Source organism: Micrasema longulum, unplaced genomic scaffold (genome assembly GCF_059751315.1).
Source record: "Micrasema longulum isolate JH-2025_06_02 unplaced genomic scaffold, ASM5975131v1 h1tg000883l, whole genome shotgun sequence".
Classification (NCBI taxonomy): domain Eukaryota; kingdom Metazoa; phylum Arthropoda; class Insecta; order Trichoptera; family Brachycentridae; genus Micrasema; species Micrasema longulum.
Genome location: NW_028278075.1, coordinates 470,896 through 497,288, shown reverse-complemented (window position 1 = coordinate 497,288; position 26,393 = coordinate 470,896). Strand labels below are relative to the sequence as shown.

Sequence of the window (26,393 nt, the reverse complement as noted above, 5' to 3'; positions counted from 1 at the left end):
GAGACTTTACATTGTCTGTAACGAGGAAGTTTAGTGTTACGGGAAATTAGATATAAAAAAATGTTTTCTCTCAAGCGAAAAAAAATAGAACTTTTAATTGTACTGCGAAGTTTCTAGAAAATGTATGAAAAAAATTCTTAAAATGGTTTTAATAAAAATAGACTACTTTTAATGACGTCACGAGTTCTTGTGAATCAACCGATGATAGTGTTTTGATAGATTTCCGGTTTACGGAAAGCCAATTCACCAATCACCAGAACTCGCCGTAGAGAACATAACTTGTGACGTCACAGGCGGAGTTAATTTGAAATAGGAAAACTTAAAAAAATCATAAGATAATTCGATGATCCATATTTTTTTTAAAGTCGAGTTAGTTTGATAGTCTATTAACAAATGAAAAGAAATCACTGAATTTTCGCGTTAGTTTGCATTTTGGTAAATTTTATTTTTAGACTGGTATAAAGACCGAATTTATTTTATTTGTAATTTTATTTATTAAACTTTTTTTACATAATATGAATTGTACATTGGCGGGCTTATTGCCAAATGGCAATTTTTTCCAACCAACCAATAAAATAAAAGTTTCTTTTTTTTAAGTCAGGTTGCAAAACTCGTATATTTAATAATAAAAAAAAGATGAAGGTACGTATATAAAAATAGAAGTAAATGTATTTATAAAAAAATATCTTACATCGATACCTTTACTCAATGGGTAAAAGGAAAAAAGAGAAAACAGGAAAGAAGAAGAGATTAAGGAAGAGCAATATGATTCTTCAGACGTGATTTAAACAGAGATACTGTAACATCTTTGGTGTTGGATGGGAGATGATTCCACAGTCGAGCCGCACACTATATGAGTTAGAGGAGAAAGAGGAATTGTGGATGGGTACTAAGAGAGTGCCTTGAGAATTAGAACGAAGAGGTAAACTATGAACTGATAAGCGTTGAAATTTTTCGCGGAGGTAATATACCTCCTATAAGGAGCGTTAGGACTATGAAGTACATTGAATAGAAGTGAGAGGGAGTGATAGTTTCTCCGCTGTCTAATTTTAAGCCATTTCAGTTGCCTTCGATCATGTGGTCATATTTCTTAAGACCAAAAATAAACCTTATGCACGTATTCTGAAGTAGTTCAAGTTTATCGAGTTGTTCACAGGTTAAATCAGTCATAGAATGGGTAGTAGTAATGCTTGTATGAGTAACCCTTGTTTTCTTATTCGACTATACATATTAGGACAATATTATATTGGATAGGTAGGAAGAAATTGCCTTAAGGCAATATGCCCGCCCTTATATGGATATATATTGTACATGTATTTAAAGTGTTAAATAAATAAATAAAATAAATTTATTGAACAATGCGTAAGGTCATTATTTAAGAAATTTTATTTATATCAGATCTTAGCATTTCGTGATTTAAAAAAATTAAATGTGAATTTATGAATTGGCTCAACTTATATTGATTTCTTAATAAACCATGTTTTATTTGACTGGTGTGTCATTACGAAAATTAATGCATGCACTATTTTGTTGACTTTTTGAATATGTATTACAGACATAACAAGTACCAGGATCCTGCCCAAAAGGTGATGAACGCTCCCAAGGAATATTATCCTGTTGGATATGATAAAAACTTTGATGACAACTTCGTATCGAAAGTCGAACTCCCAGAGACATCTTTCTATTGTGGTGACCAGAAACACTTCCCAGGGTTATATGGTGACGAAGACTTGGGTTGCATGGTAATTTTATTTACCTAATTAAAAAGCGGGTTTTAAATATATGTAATAAATTAAAATAAAGGAACACTAACATTTCTTTTATATTTAAATGAAATCAAATGAAATCATCATCCTCCTGATGATTCATACTCCTGTCACACCCAGTGGTTCACAGGGTACTGCATTGGTGCGTATCTGAATTATTTTTGATAAATGGAAATTAAGATGATCAGTCTTACGCTTCAGATGGCAGCCAAGAGATGAATGATTAAATTAGCGGTTTTTATTTTTCAAATAATCATTTTTTCTCAAACAGTTTATCTGCACCTAATGATGGAGTATATTGAGTAGGGGCATGCGGTGTACCCTTAAGTACTTATATCTTTTTTACGTTAGAGATAAATATTTTTTATTTCTGTTATAGCTCACTATTTTTTACAATGCTAGAAATATCGGTAATATCACCCATTTTATTTTAAAGCTATTGTAGTGTATCTATAGACAGGTGGAAATAAAAGCAGATTCTAGCTTAAAAGAAATAATACAATAGTATCAATAATTATGCATTGTCATTAGAGAATACAAATAAAAAAAAAACATTGGTAAGTCGGTAGGTGATAAAATTAATTATTTAGAACTTTTGTTTTGGATGCAGATAAAATTCTTTAGGATCTAATGAATTGGATTCCTCTGTAATGGCATACCAATTGTAATATTGAAAACTATCTACGTCTTCTTTCTACTCTCAAGAATCAGTCCATTAGTATACTAAAAATCTGTAATTTAAATTTCAACAATCTTTTGCAACAAGCAGATGCTTAAACAAATAAATAACTCTTTCAACCGTACATATGTAACATATATTTGTATAAATAGTAAAAGCCAGACTTAATCACGTCGTTAAAAAATAGCATTAAAACTTACTTAATGTTACAAATAAATTCAATTCACAATAACAAACACGTTTTATGAGTAATTACAAGTTTGACAGAAATGTGTAGCCAGCTGATAAAAATCTAAACAAAATGTATTTTTAGGTAATTTTCATATTTTTTATTGCCAGAGATATGATGATTGTCCAAACCTTTTACTGTTCAAAGGTTCATATATTTGAGTAGTTTTAATGAACGTATACAGTAGGACAAGGACTGGATTCAACCCCCTAGGGGGCTGTTAATATTAACATAATACAACAGAGATTGAGAACATTTTAGAGAAAGGATGTAGAAGTCTAGGCATCTACAGGGCCAATGACCTGTCATTGGTTGGTTTAAGTGACTACTCGTCAACAGACGAAAGAATTGAAGGAATATAAATGTTCAAATATAGGCGTAAAGTGGCCACTTAAACCAGCCAACGACAGGTCATAAGCCCTGTAGATTCTAAGACTTCTATATTTCCTTATCTAAAATGTTCTTCGTGGAGGCGTATAAAAAAAAAAAATAAAAAAAATGTTCTTCATCTCTGTTGTATTATGTTGGAGAATCAATATTATTTGCTCTCACACCAATTAAATATGATGAAATAGTTTTACTTCAAAATCGGTTAAATAAAAAATCAATTTGTTTTTAAATAATTTACATACATATTTTAATAAAATCTTGCTAACTGTAAACAATTAGCAGAGTTTACATTGTTCACCCATACTTGGGTCTATTTACACGAGTAATTTGTACATGCGTCCATATTTGATGTCCAAATAGAAAGTGTCGAAACCGGGTCATCACTCAAACGTAGATCTAATAGTATATATCCAAAAGCGCTTCTTCATCTTTGATGTCACGAACTATGTAACATCTAAAATAAATCTGACATGTTATTAATGATCTAGAGGTTAGATAATAAAGTATATTTTACAGATGGCTTCATGTTTTATTGATAGAGAAAGCGAAGTTTTGTTTATGCTTTTTGAAGACGATAGATACGATTTCAATTTATGAAATTTTTATGACGAAGTAATGATGACAGAAACACTGCCCATATATATATTTTTATTGCTTTTGTGCTAGTAAACTGATACCTTTAAATTCTTTATTGTGGTTAAGAGTGATTTATTTATTAATTTATATTTTTTTTTCAGGTCTTCCATGTGTGCGCTTTGACAGATGAAGGCCTTATTATGAAATCTTTCCTCTGCCCAGAGTCAACGCTTTTTGATCAAACCATTTTGAAGTGCAACTGGTGGTTCTACGTAGATTGCAAAAGTTCTAAACAACTTTACGACTCGAACATTCCAATCTCGAAAAGCTATCAACTAATGAAAGCTTTAACATTTTTCTCTTCTTACAAAAAAGAGGTACAAGGAGATGAACAAAGCAACACCTTGCAAAGGTCATCTCAAATAACCGAAAATAAAGAAGGCGTTCGCAACGCAGTCAAAATTTTGCAGACCCAGTCGCATATGGAATTACCGAAGGTTGAGATTATTGAAAGTAAATCGAATCGCTCAAACGTGGACCAAGCGCAAAGAAACAGTAAACGATTTACTCCCGTGGATGTTGTCGAAATAAACTCACTTTCCAGTGATATACCCGAGACTGATAACAATGGTGCGGAAAAGGTAGAGAAGGCTGAAGCAGACAGAAAGCATAGACAGGTGATTGCTAATCATAGAAGACAAAGTTCAAACGAGAATAAGCGAGGATCGCCTCAGTTAACTACAAGTGCAAATGCCGAAAAAACAAACAACATGGCAGCTGCGGAAAATACCCCAAGTACAGAAAAACCCACTATACAAACACCAAAAGCAAGAAACACAACAAGAAAAAGAATAAATTATTCAACCAAAAGACCTATTATTATAGTGTCAGACTCAAACAAAGATAATAAGGAATCAGTCGAATCAACTGATTTAAATCTGCAAAGACACCGCTCAGAAAGAGCGAGTGAAGAAGTCGTGGACAGCAAGGACAGCAGACAGACATTTAAACTAAATAAAAAGTTAAATGTTGAAGGGCCAGTAGGGAAATCAAACAGTCACATTATAACACCAAGTCGAGAAGCTGCAGATGTTACTATAGCTAAAATGGATGAAGCTATCATAGGACAGAAAAAACAAGATTTCACGTGAAATAAAAAAGGAAACATAAATAAATGATTATTGTTTTTAGTCCATTAAATCAGTGTATCAAGGACACAAAATTTGTGAAGTCAGCCGTGAAATAATTATTTAAATACTGATTTGATCAACTGTTGGTTTATTGATACTTCGGTGATGGACTCTAAACTCAGTGATATAATTATGTCGTAATAAAACTGGACAATTTGAAAATAACCAGGATCTTAATTACTATCATTATTGATTATCACTGAAACTTTGTAAATATTTATTTCTATAATAAGTGATGTTCTTATGTTGTAGTTTCTGAGTGAATGTTAGAGGTTTGGCTAATCAAATTGGCACAGTTTCGTTATGTAAATATATTGATAGATTTGGTTAGGTAGGGAATAAATAATAAATATTACCTTTATATTTCTTAAACAAAATGGTAAACTGAGATAAAAAATACAAGCAATTTAGTTTAAAACCGATTTTTAAAATCAATTTCTTGTAATTAAAATATTACATTTAACATTCATAGATCTAAGTAGCTTCGCAAAAGTCGAGCAATAAAAATTAAATCTCCATCGTGGTTATTTTTCCTAATTCGTTTCTGTTATTTTTTAAACACCTAGTACATAAACATATTTTTATAATCAGTTTTTGCGCAACACCAGTTATTGTTTATAACGTATTTATAAAAAAACAATTAAAAAATAAAAAAAATATTCTTCCAAATAATTAAAGTAGAATCAATAATACGATATACGAATTGAACTGTCACGTAGGAAAAAAACTATGCATGTAAAATGTACAGAGATTTCGAATTCTTAGAAAGCTAATGTAATTAAATGTTTTAGTGCCTGTCGGTGAACCAAACAAACATATACTTGTTGCTCGTGTAAGCAAGCACATTGAAATGATTTGGGTGTAAAACTTTTTGCTACGCACATATTTATAACTCATGTAATCAAAGGTTTTTGAAGATTTCAATGGACTGTATGTAATTAGGAAACAAAACTTACGTATTATTTATATCTCCTAGTTTTAACACTGTAAATATTTTTTTGCCATTTCTTAATTAATAACTTTTCATTTGGATTAATCCACTTTTTTAATTTATCAATAAGTTTATTTATATATATTAATTTAAATGTGGGTAAGGACGGCAAGGTTCGAAAGCCAGATTTTTTTTATTGAAGACTCCTTTATGTTTTTTTTATCTATTTCCTTTCGTCAAAAACAAATCAAACAAATTTTGTACTTTAGTAGGGAGTTTATCAATATCCATTTGTTTTTTTTTGTGAAGTAAAAGAGCCGAAACCTGAATTTATTTATCCAAATTATTTCATTTACAAGCTAAAGCCTGAAAACGCAAATTAATTTGTGTACTTATTATTTAATATATATAATCAATATTTTGACTACATGTTTGTATTATTAAATGGAAATAATATTTATTAAAACATAGGCTGAATGGTTAATTTTAAATAGTGTGTAACACTAAAGTCAGTCATAAACGCTGTAATTATCAAGAAATCTAGACAACCATTTTCCTTGTTAAAAATGTTTTCCATCTCTGTTTTAGTAATAAAAATTATGTGCCTTGGGTCTAAAAGGGCCAATGTCCTATGTAATTTTTTTTTTACCAACATTTTGTAGAAGGTGGATGCCAATCAAAAATATATAGAAATTTAACAAATTTATGTTGACACATATAATTTGTGGTCAGGGTTTTTTTTATTGATTGAAATTTAAAAAAGTTTATTATTACGTCACAAAACAAATGTAAAATTACTATCCTGTAATGTTGTGATTCACGGCTTTGGCCCTTTCAGACCCGAGTTGCAGAATTGTTAACTCAAAGTGAAAATACATTATTATTGTACCCGAAAATAAATTGTTTTTTTTCTCAACAAAATCTACTTTATATTGAATTGTAATGTAAGTGATGCATCGTCTTTCCTCTTGCCCAAAATATAGTTATTATTTGAATCACTAATCTCAATTCATTGATTTTGACATAAGAAAGGATAACACACCTAATTATTTGCTCATTTATAATGTATATACATAATAATATTGTGAAAAAATAAATATACTTTGAAATAAATACTATTTTATTATTTTAATGTTTGAAGTAGGTTTATTTGAATGAAACATGCGATTTCAACAAAAAGTTTTTTTTTTTGTTATGTAAAAAGAAAAATGTATATTTACAAAAATAACACTCATAAAACATAAATGGTAAGTGATCATATTTTTAAAAAAACACCACAACATATATAATACATTATTTAAATATGTAAAAATAAAAAAAAAGTGCATATTCAAACACATTATAAGTGATATACAAACTAAATACAATGATGTTTTTAAAATTAATAATAATCGGAGCACAAAAGAGATTTCAAACATTTTTATCACTCCGCGACTAGTCAATACGTACTGTTATTCATAATTTATTTCAAAATTATCCACCAGGGTAAAATTGTTGAATAAAATTTGAATTAAAATTCCAGTTCTCGCACGTGTTCTGTCAAAAGTGTAATAAATGTTTTTAAAGCACTAAAAAAACATTCAGTGCGAGTGAAATGTAACAAAATATATCATATATAAGATAATATGTTAATATAAAATAAGTATAGTAGTATCTTTTAATTCTCTAACATTCTAGATTCAGTTCGTACTTTTAGCACCATGTTTTAACTAGTCAACGAGAAAATGAAACAGTTCCAAGTAATAATTGTTATAAAACAAAATACGAAATAAAAATAATTACACTAGCGCCATCTGTGACAGAACATACTAAGTTTTACAACATAAAGCGTAAAAGCACTTTTCTTTGTTAATTTCATTGTAAAGAGATTTATGCGTTTACCGTTAGATAGTAAATATTCTTCCCACTATGTGCACCGCAGAATTGTGGAATAATGATTATTACACGCAGTACGCAGACCAAGTGGAAAAAGTTAAGTCTTTACACGATTACTAATGCATAGCAATAGGCAGTAAAAAAAGTCAGGGGTTTTTATTAACTACTGAATTTGTTGTAAGGCTAGGCCACTAGGCCAACTAGGCCAATATTTAAAAATATTTTTTTTGGGCATCGTATTATCGGCGCTATGAACTTCCAAAGTTCAGTTTTTTTTTTTAAATTACTTCGCGTGTGACATCTCAAGTTCTCTTTCGCTTCTTCTCTACCAGTTCTGCCGATTGGTCCTTTTCGTAAGCCGGAAATCTTTCATGACTCTAAATCATTGGTTGATTTGGAAGAACTAGTGACGTCGTTCAAAGTAGTTCGTTTTTATATAAATATTTTTCCTCTATTTAATGCTCTAATTTTTACCGCGCGAAAGAAAGCATTTTATGTATCCAATTTCTCGTAGGGCTGAAGTTCCTCATTGTTTTGACTGCCAATTTGATAATCGAGATATTATTCCCACTTTTTTCTCCTGAATGATTTCAATAAAACGGATTATTAAAATCTCAAAAAATGTGGATGCCTTTTTTATAAATGACCGTCAAAAATTCACACAATTATATTTGATATACGGCAGAAAAAACCTTTATAATGAAAAAAAAGAAATTAAACAGAAGGTTAACAAATATGCGTAAAATAACTTTTAAATTAAATATATTTGTACATTGTTTTTTGTAATAATTTAATAACTTATATTTACATATAAGTTATTAATCAAAAAAATACTTGGTACACTTCCACTTATTTATTTTGACCAATTAGCGCTTTCACCCTCTAATGGGCATCTTCATAAATAATTGAAATGAAAAAATACATTGTTTTTATTAGAGCACATGTTTGCATTCTTATGTAAGAATATGTTTATGTGTGCCCTATTTCAAGATTCAAAATAAAAATAAAAATAATAAAAGAATAAGTAAAAAAATAAAATAATTACTAAATTCTTATATTTAGTTAGCTACGCATTTATAATTAAGTAGTTTTTTTCGTTATTGTTATATTTGTATAGAACTACTTATTTATTGTGTATGCAGACAATTGGTAGAATTCCATATTTAATTTGGTAATGTATCCAAAATAAAACAAGTTTATTGGATAATAATTTTACTTTATTTTTTATAAAATATACAAAGGGTACATTGTGACGCGTTTTGTCTTGTTAGGACATTTTCAAACAAACTAACTTACCCTTTGTATATTTTATAAAAAATAAAGTAGAATTATAATCCAATAAACTTGTTTTATTTCGGATACATTACCAAATTAAGAACTACTAATACTTTAAAATATTTAAAGAATCTGCATCTTAGAATAGGCTAAGTGATGATAGGTGGAGACTATCCTAACCAGAGAATGCTTTGTATTAATTTTCTAATTCACTAGTTTTATATTAATTTCCTGGTATTCAATACATTGAATTGAAGGATTTTCTCAGTTAACAATGAGTAAATACTTTAATTAAGTCATTTAGCATCGACTACCCTTTTGTACTTTTCTCGGGATTATTCTTGGAGCTTTGTTTTGTAATATGGTGAAATTTTTTCAAATTTGTTGTGGTTTAATAGGATAATGTGCTGCTGCGGTGTGTAGTTTAGTAATTGTGCTGTAGGCGGTTTTACATGATCACATATGAACAAATCTTCTGGTTCTTCCTAAAAATAGAAATTGAAAATGTTTTGTTCTCTTCAATATTTTTTGTTATAGTTTTCAAGTATACAGTGTTTAGAAATGTTAATAATTAGTAGGTGAAAAACTAAGTATAATTAGATATAAGTTAATATTAGGACATTCATGTACTCGTACTATGTTTGTGCTATTTTAAGGCTAAACAAAATAAAATAAAAATTGTAAAATAAAATAAATAAATGTTAAACATTTTTGTTTTATATTTAAATTTATTTCAACAGAGAGGGAAAAAGTTTTCGAGAAGGGAATATGGAAGTCTAGGCATTTACAGGGAGAAGCGTTCATTTTCTTTCCCGTTGTCTGTGGTTTCGTATCGTCTATTCCTGGGTCAATGTCTTAATCTATGGTCGCTCTGTCCGTTTCCGCCAATTTGGTATCCCGGTCATCCATGGATTTTGTTTTTTCATAAAGCTCATAATGCACCAGGTAGGTGTTACCTGGACTCCAGAAATCAATAGAAACATAATAAGAGTTTTAATGGTAGGTAAAACTCCAATATTATGTGTTCTGAATTGATTTCTGGAGTCCATATTATGAGAGATCTGTCTGTTATCTCCTGGTGACCGGGTGACGCCTTTATTTGATATTAACCGGTTGAAACAGGCTTGCTAGAGAGGAACCTTTTGAGACTGTATGATTTAGCAACTCTCTTTGATAATATTTTCTGAAGGTATTTTCAGTTTTCCAGTTTCCTCTCTCTAATATATTATCAATTGGGTAGTTTTCTAACCAATTGAGGGATGCGACCGCTGAACGTGTACTGCCGGGAGTAGCTTCCACTCCAGCCATTTTCAGTGTGGTCTTTATCCATCCTCCTATAATGGTTCTTGTAGCAGCTTTTACGGGGCCCCTAGTGCTTATAAACAGGCTTTTGAGGTTATCTGCTTCCGATCTCCGATCCTTTGACAATTCTACTAGTTTTCTTATCCAAAAGACCGGGTTTATGTTGGGTTCCGGTGATTCTAAAAGTTTCCAGCTGGATTGCTGGTGTGACCGGGTGTCTGTCTTTGATCCGAAAGACGGATGTAGGATAATGGAAGTACCTTCGTCCTGCAGGTTCCCTTCCGAGATATTTAGCAACATCAAGTCGTGTACTCTCCGTCCCGATGAGAGCAGTAATAGTGTTGCCACTCTACAGGAGATCTCGTATAGGGAGTTTAATTTAGGACTATTTTTACATAGCCAGTCTTTTACAATCTGTGGATTCCAGATTGGAGATTTTGGAAGAGTAGATTTTGCCATAGCTATCGCTTTCAGGGTATGTTTTACTAAAAAAATTGAACTAAGACTTTCTTCAGCCGTTGGGTTACAGAACGTTGCTATTGCTGACTTATGCACTAGTATAGTGTTATATGACAATTTCTCCTCAATAAACAACTGTGCCAAGTACCTGGCCACCTGGTTTGCAGTAGGTTTGTTAGGATGGAAATTGTTCTTTGATGCCCAGCGGCACCATCTGTCCCAAGCTGGCTTATAAGTATTTATTGTCGAAGTTCGCCATCCTGATAGAAGTAAATTCTTCTCTTCTGGATTCCATCTGTTCAAAACGCTGTCCCACCCCCAATTTTCCATACTTCTATTTCCAGTTCTTGGATTTTGGGTGGAGGTTTGCTGGTTGATGTGTCAATTAGTACAGATTCCAAGTTGGCTATTTTCAATGGCGGTGCTAATGATCGGCGTATTAAGTCTGGTCGCCAGAACGCCCTCGGCCACCTCGGGACTGCAAGGAGAAAGGTTCCGGTTGCCTTGTTCAGGTGTGCTAGAATTCGTGGTATTAAGTTTGGCGGGGGAAAAATCCAGGCAAGATTGTAATCCCAACATTGACTGAAAGCGTTCTGAAAGATTGCGCACGAGTCTGTGCAATCTCTTGAAACATATGTTGAAGTCACGTGTGCCGTTTTGGAAGCGAACAGGTCTATATCGGGTTGTCCGAAGTGATTGAAAATTAGTTCGGTTGCTGCTGGTAAAAGGTGCCATTCCGGAGATGTTTTTCCCCGAGACAGGTGATCTGCGTCGCCGTTGTATTTTCCGGGAAGAAACTGCGCTGTCAGCGAGATATCCCACTCGTCTGCAAGGGTCAGGAGGTCTTGGGTCAGATTTAAGAGTGTTATGGATTTGGTGCCTCTTTTCTTGGAGATATATGCGACTACTGATTTGTTGTCCGATTGCACTAAGATTTTTGTTTTAAATCATCAAATGATTTTGATAGAAGGAAACCATAATCATAAAATGATTTTTATACAATGAAACATCTATCATTCTTTTTTTCAATGTTTTTTTCACACAGCACTGCGTGGAACGTATTCCCGGTATAAAAAGAGGTTCAAGTGTTATTTATTGTTCCAAAAAAAAAAAAACATAAATTTTATTCGTTTGAAACAGTTGCTAAATAGCTGTTAACCTGTCAGTGTAAGAAGAAGTACTGTAGAAAAAGTTTTAAATAAATATATACAAAGTATTGCGTTTCACAATATTACAGAATAAGAGCCTATTGATTGGTTTAAAACAGAATTATATTAAACAGATTTAGTTTCGGTAACGCTTAAGTGGTGCATTCGTCGCGTAATCGCTCTAGTACCAGCACAGCCTGATGGTTGACTTTTTCTAATTAGCGGAAAGTGATAGTTTCGCACATTCGTCGCTAAATTAAACCAAATAATACATTTCAATATTAGAACGCTTTAAAGGACCTTTAAAATCATTAGTTGTTCTCGCGTTATTTGTGGTTGCTTGTCACCAATTGTTTTATTTTTATCTCGGCGACTGCACGTCGCACTACGGATTTTCTAGCCAATTTCTCGGCCATAAGTGCCCAACGTGGATTCGAAAAATATTTTTTTTGGGAATACGCTTTAAACAATTGATTACCTGGCTATTGAGCCCCGTTGATTTTTATGACTTTAGACACCTCCCTGTTTCCTAGCGACAGTTTTAATTCGACCTTTTTCTTTGCTGTATGCTTAGTTGAAAATATCTCCGAATTGAACGTGCATTACTAAAGTTTTAAAAAAAAATTATAAGTAATTTAAATGAAAAACAAATAATAAAATAAATGTAACAACTTTGTTTTTAACCACTACCTTTTTTTCCACCGACCGGTTTCAAAACTAAACAACCTTCTTTCTCAAGGTTTACTAACCTAACGAAAATCAAAAAACACAAAGATTAAATCGATTGTTAAAGGTGTGTTTAGTTAACTTATGTTTTTTTATGTCCAGATATTAGTGTTGTTTTTTTAAAAAAGGTTTTTCAATTACCGCGGGTAGATTTTGATGGCCCTTGGAGGCCATTTTCTTTTGATGACATCTGTCAAATATTTTTATTATTATTCAGTTACTTATGTCAAATCACCACGGCAAGTTACACAATTGAACAGCACGTTCAAATAATAAAATTTTATTATCAAAATGAGTGTTCGTTAGTGCAAACGTTGCGCATGCGTTGCATTTCACGGTGGACGTGGTGGCCCTTCACAGTCAACTCTTTAACGTTTGTTGACCGATTTTGAGACGGCTGGTTCAATAATCAATAAGTCAACTTTCTTACGTTCAAGGAACGCAAAACCGGTGTGGAGAAAATCGCCGCTGTCAGTGAAAGTGTACAGCGAAACCCAAAGCAATCGATTTCTCGCCGTGCACAAGAACTCGGCCTTTCGCAGACTTCAACTAGGTGAATATTGCGTCGGAACTGCACCTGTAAAAGATCCAACTAACCCAGGAGCTTAAAGTTCATGACCATAGACAACGCCGTTTGTTCGCTGACTGGGCCTTGAATCGTTTGGAAGACGACCCCAATTTTTAACGAAAAATATTTTTTAACGAAGAGGTGCATTTTTGGATGAATGGCTGTGTTAATAAACCAACCCGTGGGTGCGTGCAAAGTTCACCAAGTGCTAATGCATCCTCAAAAAGTTACCGTTTGGCGTGAATTTTGGGCCGGCAGCGTCATTGGTCCGTACTTCTTCGAAAACGACGTTGGTGAGGCGGTCTCCGTCAACGGCGAGCGCTACAGAACGATGATAACCAATTGCTTATGTTCCAAATTGAACCATATAGACCTAGACGACATGTGGTTTCAGCAAGATGGCGCTACGTGCCATACAGCGGACGCCACGATTGACATTCCGATAAACAATTTGAGGGTAAGGTTATCTCTCGCAGGGGTGATCTGAATTGGCCACCAAGGTCATGCGATTTGACCCCGCTAGAGTTTTTCTTGTGGAGTATCTTGAAGTCACAGGTCTATGCAAATAAACACACACAACTAGTTTTATTCCATTTCAGATCTACCCGCACTTTTTAAAAAACCTTTTACATATTTTTTTTATTTTAGTAGTCTTTAGACCTAAAAATAATTGAACTAGTTTATTTATTTTTGTTTAAGTAGACTTAATGTATTGAATTTCCCTTACTTAACTACTGAATATTTTAGAATGAACAATTTTTTACCGAAATTCATTAAAAACTTTTCCCAACTCATCCGGTCCTTATAGCAAAAAAAGAATTAAGAGGTGCAGAAATATAAAAAACTAACAACATTTATGCTGAAAATATATTATAATTTGAAAATTAAATTAGGATTTATTATTACCCACCTTTTTTGCGATTCAACAAAAAGATAACAAGCATATAACTAGAAGACGGGTATTTAATTTAATAACATCAACGCCTATAAGGAAATACGAAGAAAATTATGAAAAAATCACAATACAATACAATACAGTATTCTTAAATTATTTGAACTTACGTTTAGAATTATGCAATCTCATAAAGTATCATTTCGGTTATTTTTATTCCAGAGGTTATCCCATCCTACTTAAATTTGTTGTCAATTTCTTATATCTTAAACTAAGATTATGTAATGATGTTCACTATGAACAACAATAGTAACTCATCTAGGTAGATATAGAAATCAATACAACTGTAAATGCATAACAACTGTATAATATTTTTTACAGATAAATGATCACATTACCACTTTACTATCTATTGTTCGAAATTGTACATATTAATTGCACCATAACGGCTTGTTCAAATTTACTTTTGTAACAATAAATATCAGCTCGTTAGCCTACCATGGTAGGTATGCAAGAGGTCTCGGGTTCGATTCCCGACATGGTTGATATGAAATATTTATAAACTGGTGTTTTCACACTGGAATATTTCATAGTTCTGAAGCGTAAGACTGATCATCTCACCTTCATGTAACAAAAATGATCAAGATACTTGGTTGATGGTGATTGGTGTACCAATGCAGTGCCCTATGCACCATTAGTTGCGGAAAAGGAATGGCAATGACAAACAATAAATTCGGGTAATTGAAGGCTTGTGTTTCATTTGATGTTTGGAGGAGGTCTTGAAAATCAACTTATTATTAACAATTATTAACATATTACAACAGAGATGAAGAACATTTAAGAGAAGGTAATATAGAAGTCTAGGCATCTACAGGGCTTATGACCTGTCAATAGATGCCTAGACTTCTATATTACCTTCTCTTAAATGTTCTTCATCTCTGTTGTAATATGTTAATATTAACAGCTTCCCAGGGAGTTGAATCCAGTCCTTGTCTACAAAAATTTGGACAAACTCAAAATATTGTTTAACAATTATTATTTTTTGACGAAGTCATCAGCGCTATTGTTCCCACACACCAACCTGGGACCAAAGGATTTTGCCAGTCGAACTGAGCTTTGTCATGGATGCGGAGGTAGGGATGGATATATAATTCCACATAGTCTTTATTCAAACGTTTCTTTATGGTCCCGAATTCCAGCATAACCAAAAAAGTTGTCACCTCAGAGTAATAATGCGTAACCTAGAGAGAAGCCCTATCACTATGTTTCATAGAACGCAAGCAATGTTGGTTTGTTGGCTAGCAATCAATTGGTGGTTATTTTGTTTTATTTGACAACATAAACATAACAGTTCGATCGGATGCTTTTGTAGTTGTGCTTGGCTTTGTTTGTAAATAAATTGGAAATTTACGTTATAATAAATAAAAATCGACTATGGTGAAATGTACAGTATGTTTGTTTTGCAGCAGTCAAAGGAGTTAAAGGAGTCACTTTTCACAGGTAATTGATTCCGAATATTTTCCCATGATTAACATTGATTTTTGGCATTTATTGTCCCGACATGTTGCTTAAAAACTTTCATCATATCAACATATTTACTTCAGATACTATTTTTTCTCAATTTGGGAGATAAATTTGTAAATTGAAGTATGTTTACTGTTGATAATGACAGTTGATTATGGGCAATATGTTAGGGCCGCACTAGGCATCCATATAAAGTTTGAGTTTTTATCGAGTAGTGGTCGATTAAAATTTTACTCGAAAATAGCAACGTTAACCTAGAAAATACGACTCGCCATTTCGGAGATGTGACGGACAAACAAACAAATGCGCAGTATAATCGATAATTCTGAGAGTATGATGAGCATTGGTTTGTATGTTTGTACCTAAGACAGCGCCATCATAGATTGTTTCATATTCCGATATTCAGGGCCAACCTGCCTATGGTTATGCCTGTTGGAAGGGCTACCGTTATGCTGAACAACATCTCTCTGGATATTGATCTGTTCCATGTATACGAAGGGGTTTTTCGGAGCAGGATTCTCCTTCTACTTTGACATGAGTCTGATTCGTGTATTTTTATTTTCTTTTTATAATATGTACGTATTAAATATATGTTTATAATGAATATGTTATATTAAAAATAAATTAATTGAATTGAAAAAAAAAACTCAACACAGGACTTTGGTTCAATGGAGTTGGGATTTATGTATTAATAAATTAACATAAATATATCGTGAATAAAATAAATAAATAAATAAAATTTGAAAAAAAACACAAACATGTATTTTCAGTTTTATAAAATAGAGAGTTTATAGGCGAATTATAGAAAATAGATTGGAATAACCCTGCAATGATAAATACACAGGTACATATTTAAAAATAATTACAATGCAAATTAATATCCATTTGGCAACTCTCGACCTGAGTACGGCCCATTGTTTTGCTGCAAACTGTAGCTAACTTAATACCCAATAGTCATAGAATGGTTTTCCTACGTTTGGGTTCCTCTCTAGGTTACGCATTATTACTCTGAGGTTGTCACCAACTGGAGATACCGACGAGGATAAACAGAAATAGCCTTATTCCGTTTCACTTTACGCCATTCTGCATACGTCAAGGATTCTTTATATAATATAATATGGATCTCTACTTCTGTAAAAATAATTATTATTCTAGATTTCTTGAAACTCTCGAGAGGGTTTCTAGGCTTTTTTTAAATACTTACATGAAACAACCATAATTTTTATGTTGTTTTAAAAGCATTTTTCTGTTTAGAACTATTACATTTGTTGAATAATGAAGTGCAGCGTTTCTTCATAAAAAAGTAGGTAAACAAAAACAAATCAAATTTTATTGTTCTCATTGTACGTGGGTACCTTTTTGTTAGTTACTATTTTAAAATGCAAATCAGTAGATGCATAAAACGATATTGAAATTGAAATACGCATACGAAATAAATAATTTGTGTACCTACGTTTATAGCTTAGAACAAAGTCTGCCAACCGCATAGTTTTGTAACTTAAGAATTATTTATAATTTTAATCAAAATTTATTAGTATGAAAATATTTATGTTCTGTACTTCCATCAGCTGAACCACTATTATTTGTTTTATTTTGTTAATCAATATCTCATAAATATTTTTATTTTTAGTTTTATTGTATTTTTTTATTCTGAGTTTTAATACTTTACATTGGTTTAAGATTAAAAACACAAAATGTGTATTGGCACGTTTGCTGGATAAATTCTTCAATAAATTAAATATTAAAAGTGATTAGAATAGTTGTATAAATGTATTGAAAATAAAATGTAGTAAAATACTTATCATTAATATACAAAAATAAACAAAGTAATATGTTTTAATATTTAGTAAACATTTTGTATAAAATATAAATTAATTATGATATTTGGTTAACATTTGGTATAAAAAATATAAAATTGTCGCCTCGTGGTGTAATGGTCAGCGAATTTGCCTACCATGCAACGGGTCTCAGTTTCAATTCCCGACATGGTTGATATGAAATATTATTTAAAAAGGTGTTTTTCACTAGAATATTTCATAGTCCCTAGACTGGTACCTTAAGCGTAAGACTGACCATCTTACCTTTATGTAACAAAAATGATCAACATACGCTGCGATTGGTGTACCAATGCAGTGCCCTATGCACCATTGGGTGTGGAAAGGGAATGATGATGATGATGATGATGATGATGATAAAATATAAAACGTATTTTGAAAAAAATATTTTAATAAAAAAAACAGTAAATTTCACAAAGGTTTCACAAACTTAGCACAAAAATAATCAACAAAAAGACAGATTAATTACAAAAACAACAATTTGTTATGATAACACGAAAATAACAATGAGATGTGCTGAAGTTAATGAAGCTCTAAGAATATACATTATATAACAATATTATGGCATATTTTTATATTTTACAAAAAAATAATTCAACTTAGCGGAGCCATAAAAATAACAAAAACCTTAGTGATATAATATAAAGCAATAACAAAAAATACAAGAAGTTGCATTTTAGATAATTTGGTTCCGAAATTCAGTAAATCAGGTAAATAAATATTTCCTTTTTATAACAACTTATACAACTCTTTAAATGGCTAATAACAGGGCGATTGGTAACAAAAAATCTAAAACAATACTTAAACAATAAACATATTTTAATAAGAGCAATGTTTCGACATCCGTTCAAGTTTCCTGATTCGTTTAGTTTGGGCATGCGGAACTAAAACGTAGTTATTGCACCGTGCAATCGAGAATAACTGTTGCAAATAAAAATTATTCCTGAAAAACAGATCTAATTTCTATATAACCAATTGATTGAGCTGGCGTTAAATTGCTACCAGGCTTAAGATCGGCAAGTACGAAAGTTAGCCTAGAAAAAATATTGTTTCACAGAGTTTTGCAATAATCCGAGGCAGGTTTTTACGCGAGTGTAAATTATATCTGCGACATATTTAAGTTGTTTTTTGAGGGATTTATGCAATCTGTTGCAAGTTTCGATTGATTCGGTGTGGAAACCGCAGTCCACTAAATGAATAGGAAACCTCTAATGGATATCTTGCTCGTGTTACTAAGACCTAGTTCCTTCCAAGGTGATCAATAGTGGAAGCTTGTCTGAAGTTTGTATCCATAGTCTCTGGCGTCATCGCCGGCCAGGGCGCTGTAGTCGTCGTACTGCGGGGGGGCGTGGTGGCCGGAGTGTCCGGAGTGTCCGCCGTGGCCCCCGTGGCCCCCGTGGCCTCCGTGTCCGCCGCCACCTCCGCCTCCGCTGTGGCCGTGGCCGGCGCCCTTAGCCGCCTGCGCAGCATCGACAGCGGCGGCGGCAGCGGCAGCCTTAGCGGCGGCTTCAGCAGCGTTAGATTGGGCTTGTTGAGCAGAGAGCTACGAAACAAATAACAAAATTGTCACACATAAAATACCTTAATTTTATTGACTAACATCTGGTGTACACTAATTCTGCTTGCATTTTTACAGACAAAAAATGTAGGTTAAATGTGTAAATTTTGAATGCTAGATTGGATATATTAGAGCCATATTAATATTTTTGTGAAAAAATATCAAAAGTCTACGAAAAAATACACGGTATTAAAAACACTTTAATAAAGACAAGTGTGGATTAATTATGCACTGGATTTAACAGAATTTTTTAAAGAGGTATTTACAATCGTACATACAACGGATAAATGTTTTTATAAATTTGTCATTATGTTTTGTGAGTGCGCTGAAACAATAAAACTTTTTCGTCTGAAGAAAACGTTTTTTTAATAGTTATTAGACCATTAAAAATATTATACTAGATCGCAGCATAATATGTTTTCAATTGTCTTAGGACTTTACAACGAGTTTTGAACAAGCAATTGAAAACGTGTACGTTTTACGAGTACTTCATATCACTTGTTTATTTAGAATAAAAATAGACAAAGCAAGTGCACAGTATATGTACGAGAATGCATTACATTTTAATTAAATTCCGATATTTACTGAAAAAATATTGGAACTGTTAAAGTTGCCTTGGCCAAAATAATTAACTTTGTTAAAAATGTACGAAGACAAAATGTGTGTTAAATATAATTGCTTGCTTTTAACAGCTATTTTTATGGCTAATTGGTAAATGATACTCGCTACAATGAGTTCATATTTTCGAAGCTTTTGTTTATCAAATTGAGAGTAAAAATCGTTTTTGTCACCATTATAGTTTCCGATTCGTCACGGCTTGGCGAACAAATGGATTACCGAAGTATTATTAGAAATTAATCGATTAATGTGCAAATTTTAAAATACAACATCAATTTGATTGGTGAAATTGATTGTTATCGTTGATTATATCATAATCATTATGTAACATAGCCGATTAAAAATAATTTTATGCGTTTCAATGTGAGATCTTTATCAAATGTCTATGTAAAGTGGTAGGATTGTTGTGTACGATTTTCTAAGAACATTTTTGATGAAAACTAGTTAGAAAAAACGCCGACATGCGTCGTACTACAGAAAATTGGATTTGTTTCTTTTCTTTCATTTTTTTAGTCATATGGTTTGTGTGTGTATTTAGCGGATTTGGCTACCAGGCACAATATAATTATGAGTTTGATTTCATATGAAGATATAAAAAAGGTATTTTACTTAAATGTTTAGTTTGTTTTACCTGAGCGTTGAGGGCAGCAGCCTGAGTAGCTTCGAAGTCGATTCTTGCTCCATGAAGCTGTTCTGTCAGGGTAGCTAATCTCTGCTTGGCAGCTCCAACCATGGCTTGTTGCGCGGCGAGTTCTCCTGCGGCTTCACTAGCTGCATTCTGAGCATTCTCCTGGGTCGCTTGAGCGGCGTTCAAGGCAGCTTGGATCACGTTCACCTGCGGAAGAGAAAAATGAGCTGAATACCCTAGCGCTAATGAGAACCAAAGTAAGAACTAAAAAAATAGCAAAATATACAGGGTGATGAAAAATTAAACTATATGACTAAGAAATAGTCAAATGAAAACAACTAGCGAAAATGGGATATGCCAATAAAAAAATGAACCCAAAATACTCAAAATAGCAGGGAGAGATGGTGAAACAAAAAACAAAACAATAAATAATATCATAAAATAGATACAGATGATAAAAAGCGGCTGCAAGAACGAAATGGCTATGAGTAGTTTTTTTTAGAGTAGTAAAAATAATGCAGATTCAGCATATATGGAAATGTTTATTGAGCTTGGTTTATTGAAATCTGTAAAATTTGCGATTTGAAATAGAATATGAAAGAAAACAATGTAAGTGATGAATCAAAACAAAAATGGTAACAAAAGCGTTTTATTTATTGAAAAAGATAAATAGCGCTGGAATATTACAATCCACTTTTTTCAAAATAATTTGATTCAACCGTTATTATGTCATTAACAAATTAGGTTGAGAACAAATATATTATGTGACTTACAGCGCAGCGGTTAAATAAAACGGAACGAATAAATTGAATAATTGATGAAGATTTAAAGGAGTCATGGTTTAGTTGCTATGGAACTATTCATGCAGACAAAATTTCTGTAGCAATCGAAAGCGGAACAAGCCGCAAGATTTTTTAGAAGTAAACGCATTACATGATCTTTCTTCCTTATCTTTAAAATTTCTCACTGCGTAATTGATAAAGCGCAGTAATATGATAAATGAATTGGACATGCAATGCGTACCAAAAACGTCGACAATAATTGGACGCACGGCACAGAAAATACACGCAGGATAAAAAGAGCTTTTTAGCAACAGCTCAAAAATTCAAACGCAAAGGCTCTTGACTTTTATTGTAGTAGATTTTTTGTGTGAAATAAAATAATGTTCAAAATGTGAACTTAAATTCACCATTTTAAATTGAAGTGTATGATGAGATTTGATAAATCATGACACACGATCATAAAATAAAAATGTGTTTTTTGGTTATAGTCGATAAAATTGTTATTTTAATTACTTTTAGTCAAATTTTAAGTTGGGGTGGGAAGAATTTATGAAATGTTATCTTAAGTTGGAAAACGTGAAGAACAAAAATCGATAATAAGTGAGGAAACGATGGTAACAAATTTAAGGTGAAAACGCGTAAAGTTTAAAAATGCGTTACCTGGTGAGCAGCTTGTTGAGCTGACGCCGCCGCAGCGTTGGCTGCTCTCTGGGCTGACTGGAGTTGCATGGTTTCACCATCTAGACCAACCTTGGCGTCTCTTACTTGCTGTTCCAACCCGCCGAGAATAACCTGCTTTCCAGCCAGGGCGGCTTGAGCAGTGGCAGAAGCCTGAGCGGCCGATTGAGCCAAGGTGTTCTTTGCCACATAGGCGGCTTGTTTAGCAGCAGCATGCTGATTGGCTACAGCGGTATTGGCTTGGTCTGCAGAGCCCTGAGCGATGGACCTCAGCCCACTTCCAGCGCTGTAGCCTTTCTTTCCGCTTCCGACGTTTCCTCCCGCTGAGTGAATGAAGGAGTCGAAGTGGTTGATGGAAGCCTGGGCCACGGGGGATCCGAACTCGTATTCGTAGTCGTTGTCCTTGGTCTGCGCTGCCTTGGAAGAGCTCCCGCTGGATCTCTTGGGAGGAGGTTTGGCGAACGCCACCACATCTTCGAGGAGCATACGGAATAGTATTAAAAACAAGAAAAATGCTGAGGTTAAGTTTGATTGAGTGCAAAAAAATGTGACCAAAATACCTTCTTACTCGTACAATGAATTTAACTTATTATGTTAAAATAAGTAATGATAAATAGGTCTTTTTTCTGTTTTACGATAAATGAAGCCAGCTTTTTTTTTAATGATCTTTTTTAAGATAAAAAATATTCTGGACGATAGAGGACACTAAATTATGATAGAATAATTCGGTAGTCAGATAGCAGAAGGGACCATCTGTATTTTTGTCTATGTTTCAGTTTTCTAACGTTTTAATTAATATTTCAGTAAATACACGCAGATTTATTTTTTTTAAATCTGCGTCATTTAAAATGGTAATTTATTATTGAAATATTTTGGTTTGTAAATAGTCTTGAAATTGAGACATATTTCAGCTCTCCTGAACAATTTTAAAAATTACAGATGGTCCCTTCTGCCATCTGACTACTGAATTGCGTAAACTAGTAAATTAGAAGTTTATATCATTATTATGTATTTTTTAAAAATGGAAAAAAAAGAATCACCCAAAAACAAAATACGTCTTACTTTTTGCCATATTAGCATTGTAACTAAATTAAATCTAAAGAATCTTAAATAAATTGGAATGAATTGTTTTAAGAGAGCCTTCTTATTTATAATAACATCTACGTAGTCCAAATACAATGATTAGGCTATTTGTATACACCACGCTTTCCTTACTGAGGAACTATAGTACGGGATTAACTTATATCGACAGCTCACGGATTTTTTTATGCCATCTTTATATACACAATTCTTCTTCACGTGTGATGTCACTGAACTCCTCCTAAACGACTTAACCGATTTAAGTGGGGTTTTCAGAGAAATGTAGATCTTTGCGCAACGCGTGTTCGTAAATATTAAAATCTTTAATCTAATATGTAAAAAAAGAAGTTAGGAGTATAAATGTTTTATTCATCGATATACCAGGGTTACGTTCGAGGAGAATGCATGGACAAAAAAATGGAAGGATGTTGTTTTTTTGTGTATAAAAAAAAGGTTTGGTTTTGAATGTTTACAAACAGCATTAGTTTTTTCTGGATCTCAATCAGATTGTTTCCTTAAATTCGTTATAATTTCTCCCCATTTTTATAATTTTTACTGGATTTTTGGTAATACTAAAAAAAATTAACTGGCATTTAAAACATTTTGAAAATCGTATTCCTACATAATTGCACCCCTGTTGGCGAGAAGAGCGGAGTTTGACATTTGCAAAAAGAATTCCATATCTAAAAAAGATTTATTTTATGTTTTGGAATTCAACCATAAACAAGTACCTAGGTACCTACTTAAATTCAATTTTTGAATATTAATAATTCATCACACGTAAAGAAAAAATATGTATACGACTGGTGATATTCCACTTTTTTTTTTATTTTGCTTTGGGCAACAGCAAATCACCTAATGACGAAACGAAAAGATTGAAATGTCGAACTTAATGCCGAATATATCAAAAATATAGTTTATAAAAAATTCGAATATCAAAAATAGGATTGGTTAACCAGCTTATAGCAGGTAAGCCAACGTTATGGCAGGAAAACGTCTGTCAGGTCCGTTAGTACACTACAATTCTCCAATTTGATAATACATTTGGGGTAAATATATTCTTCTGCTTTCAACAAATAGTAGAAACTTGTAAAAGTTATATCTTTCCCCAAAAGCTCTTTTACGTACTATATTAACAAGTACGATTATTTCTGTCTTGAGATTTTTCTTTTATTTTCCATTAAATATGTTTTGCAAATTGAATTATAAAAGTAAAACTTTTATTTTATTGGTTGGTTGGAAGAAATAGCCGTTTGGCAATAATTCCGCTAATGTACAATTAACATTACTTACAAAAAGTTAAATAAATTAAAAAAAAAAACTAAACGCACTTTTTATTACTAATGTATTTTTTAGAACGAAAATTATGTCAATTCTATCGAAATCGAGAGGTCACATTTTTTTTTAACACTCAACTTGTTATGTGATTAAATGTAACAGTAATTTAAAATTATTTTACGAATCATTGAAAGCTAGTCAATCTTAAACCGACATATTAATAACAGAAAGTCTATAGTAATTGCGATAGGCGATGCTTTATCATTAAACACTACCAAAATGAAAGTGGCTTATTAAATTGAATCAAATTGTATAATTTGATACAGATATTCAAAAATCGATTAATCATTCTTGCGTATGCGTAAAATGGAAATGATACATCGGTAGGATAAAAATGTGAATAATTTAATTAAATACGACCTTAAAACGATTCATTCAAAACAATTTTTAATTACTAATAATAACGTAAATTTTACTTACTTAAACATACGAATATTACAATGAATAACTTCATGATGACTGTCAAGCTAGAATAATTAAAAAATATTTAATATAAATACAAAAAAAAAGTATATAATTACATGTTTATTTTAGATAATATGATTATTTTTAGAGCAAGGTTTTTTTCTGTTAAAAATACAAAAAAATGTTGGATTATTACCCATATTTTAAGTTGCATTTATAACATTTATCAACCCCTTTTCGTACCCAAAGGTACATCATTTGCAGCGTATATTGATCATTTTTGCGCTATGAAGGTAAGATGATCAGTCTCAGGTTTCAAGTACCAGTCCAGGGACTATGAAGTATTCTAGTGTAAAAAGACCGTTTTAAAAAAATATTTCACTTCAACCATATCGGTAATGGAACCTGAGACCCCTTGCATGGTAGGCAAACGCGCTGACTATTACACCACGAGGCGAAAAGTTTAATCTAACTTTATTTTAATTTACAGATTTCAATTCAACCCGTCTTATTTCAGATAAAAAAACCTAATAACACAAAAATCGAAAGAGAGCATTAAAAAAATGCGTAAATGGTTTATCCTGTTTTAGGATTTTTGATTTATTGCCACCATTAAAAATTATTTTCTTTGATTAATTAAAATCACAAACGTACAGCGCATTTTAAATAATGTTCACAAAAATGCTGCTTTGTAAATTAAACAGAAATTGTTGTAGTTATAAGTCAGCTAAAAATTATTTTTAAGAAGGAGGGATTCAAATGAAAACCGATGGAAATGCGTTAGTAATTTTATGGATTAAATGTGTTTCATTTTCATTTTTAAAAAGCTGTCTATGTAAATTTTATAAGTATTTTATGATTCGTTCAAATGATTTCTACAAATTTCTTGTAGGAAGTTCATTGTAGTTTTTTTATAATATTGAAAAACAAATATGTCGGTGTCTCAAAAAATATTATGTCTTTTTATTAGTTCTTTACTGCATGTGGTATATTATTTTGAAAACGAAGAGAAAATGAGTTTGTATGGATATTTCAACTAATATAGAGAACCCCCTTTATAAAGGATATGGTAGCCTATGAGTTGTATCACTTTTTACGAATATGCTATTGAAATCACTATTAAAAATAAATATTTAAACCTTCCAAAATGTTCACTTGTGCTTAAAATACTGAAGGCACTAAACACCTTCGCTGATTGAACGACGGAACAAGATAGTATTTTGACCGTGTCTTGAGTATTTATATGAATCGTAAGTCTACTACCCCCAGTGGAAACAATCTCCCCCACCTAGAGCGATAAGAAATTTCTTTGTCCAATTTATGTAGTTAGACTATCACTACACTTTTCACTGTATTAGTCATTCATTGACCAGCGCTTACTGGTGTTGGTAAATTAAATCCGTTGTCTGCGAGTGGACGGTAAAGATTTTTTCATGTAAACTGCGATTGTCATAATGATGCTTTTAACGTCTAGACACGAGTCGGGTTGTGGTCCTGTGGCTAGTATCTCAGTCGCACGGATCAAAGGTCTATGGTTCGAAGCCCACTCTACTCCAACTTGATTCCCATTTGTAATAGTGAGTTATTTACAACTCGTTGATAATTCCTCTTTAAAATAAAATATTTGGGTAAATCATAAGAACGCAAATATTTCTTTAGCAAAAAAAAAACTCACTATGAAATAACATGATACTTTTACAAGCAATAAATGACAATGATGTTAATGTGTGTAATTTACATATTTACTACAGAAAAAAATAAAAAAAGCTTCTAAAACAGAGATCACAGTCTTTTATTTAGAAACAAAATAAAAAAAACAAAAAAATATGAAGAATGGTTATATGATAGCACATGATAAAGGTTTTAGCTATTTTACTCAGTAAGTTAGTCAACAGATGGAAGAGTTGAGGAAATGTAAAATTTTCAACACATGCAGAATGA

General features: G+C 32.2%; 2 protein-coding genes across 3 annotated transcripts in view; one reads left to right on the top strand and one right to left on the bottom strand.

Moving 5' to 3' along the window:
* The window catches only part of mtg (mind the gap), a 93,003-nt gene extending 86,129 nt beyond the window's left edge, over positions 1-6,874 (top strand). For both annotated transcript variants that reach the window (XM_088231434.1, XM_088231432.1), the window contains 2 exons: positions 1,556-1,742; positions 3,802-6,874. In XM_088231434.1, coding sequence (XP_088087560.1) covers positions 1,556-1,742; positions 3,802-4,791 — 1,177 coding nt within the window. In that variant the 3' untranslated portion in view covers positions 4,792-6,874. The remainder of the gene's footprint in view (positions 1-1,555; positions 1,743-3,801) is intronic.
* Positions 6,875-17,856: 10,982 nt separating this feature from the next.
* LOC148278419 (uncharacterized) lies at positions 17,857-25,650 on the bottom strand. Its single transcript, XM_088231417.1, has 5 exons — positions 25,592-25,650; positions 24,468-24,514; positions 21,612-22,102; positions 20,173-20,376; positions 17,857-18,908 (listed from the first exon to the last, which is right to left on the bottom strand). The coding sequence occupies exons 2-5, from the start codon at positions 24,499-24,501 to the stop codon at positions 18,624-18,626; spliced, it is 1,014 nt and encodes a 337-aa protein (XP_088087543.1). The 5' UTR covers positions 24,502-24,514; positions 25,592-25,650; the 3' UTR covers positions 17,857-18,623.
* Positions 25,651-26,393: the final 743 nt, after the last annotated feature.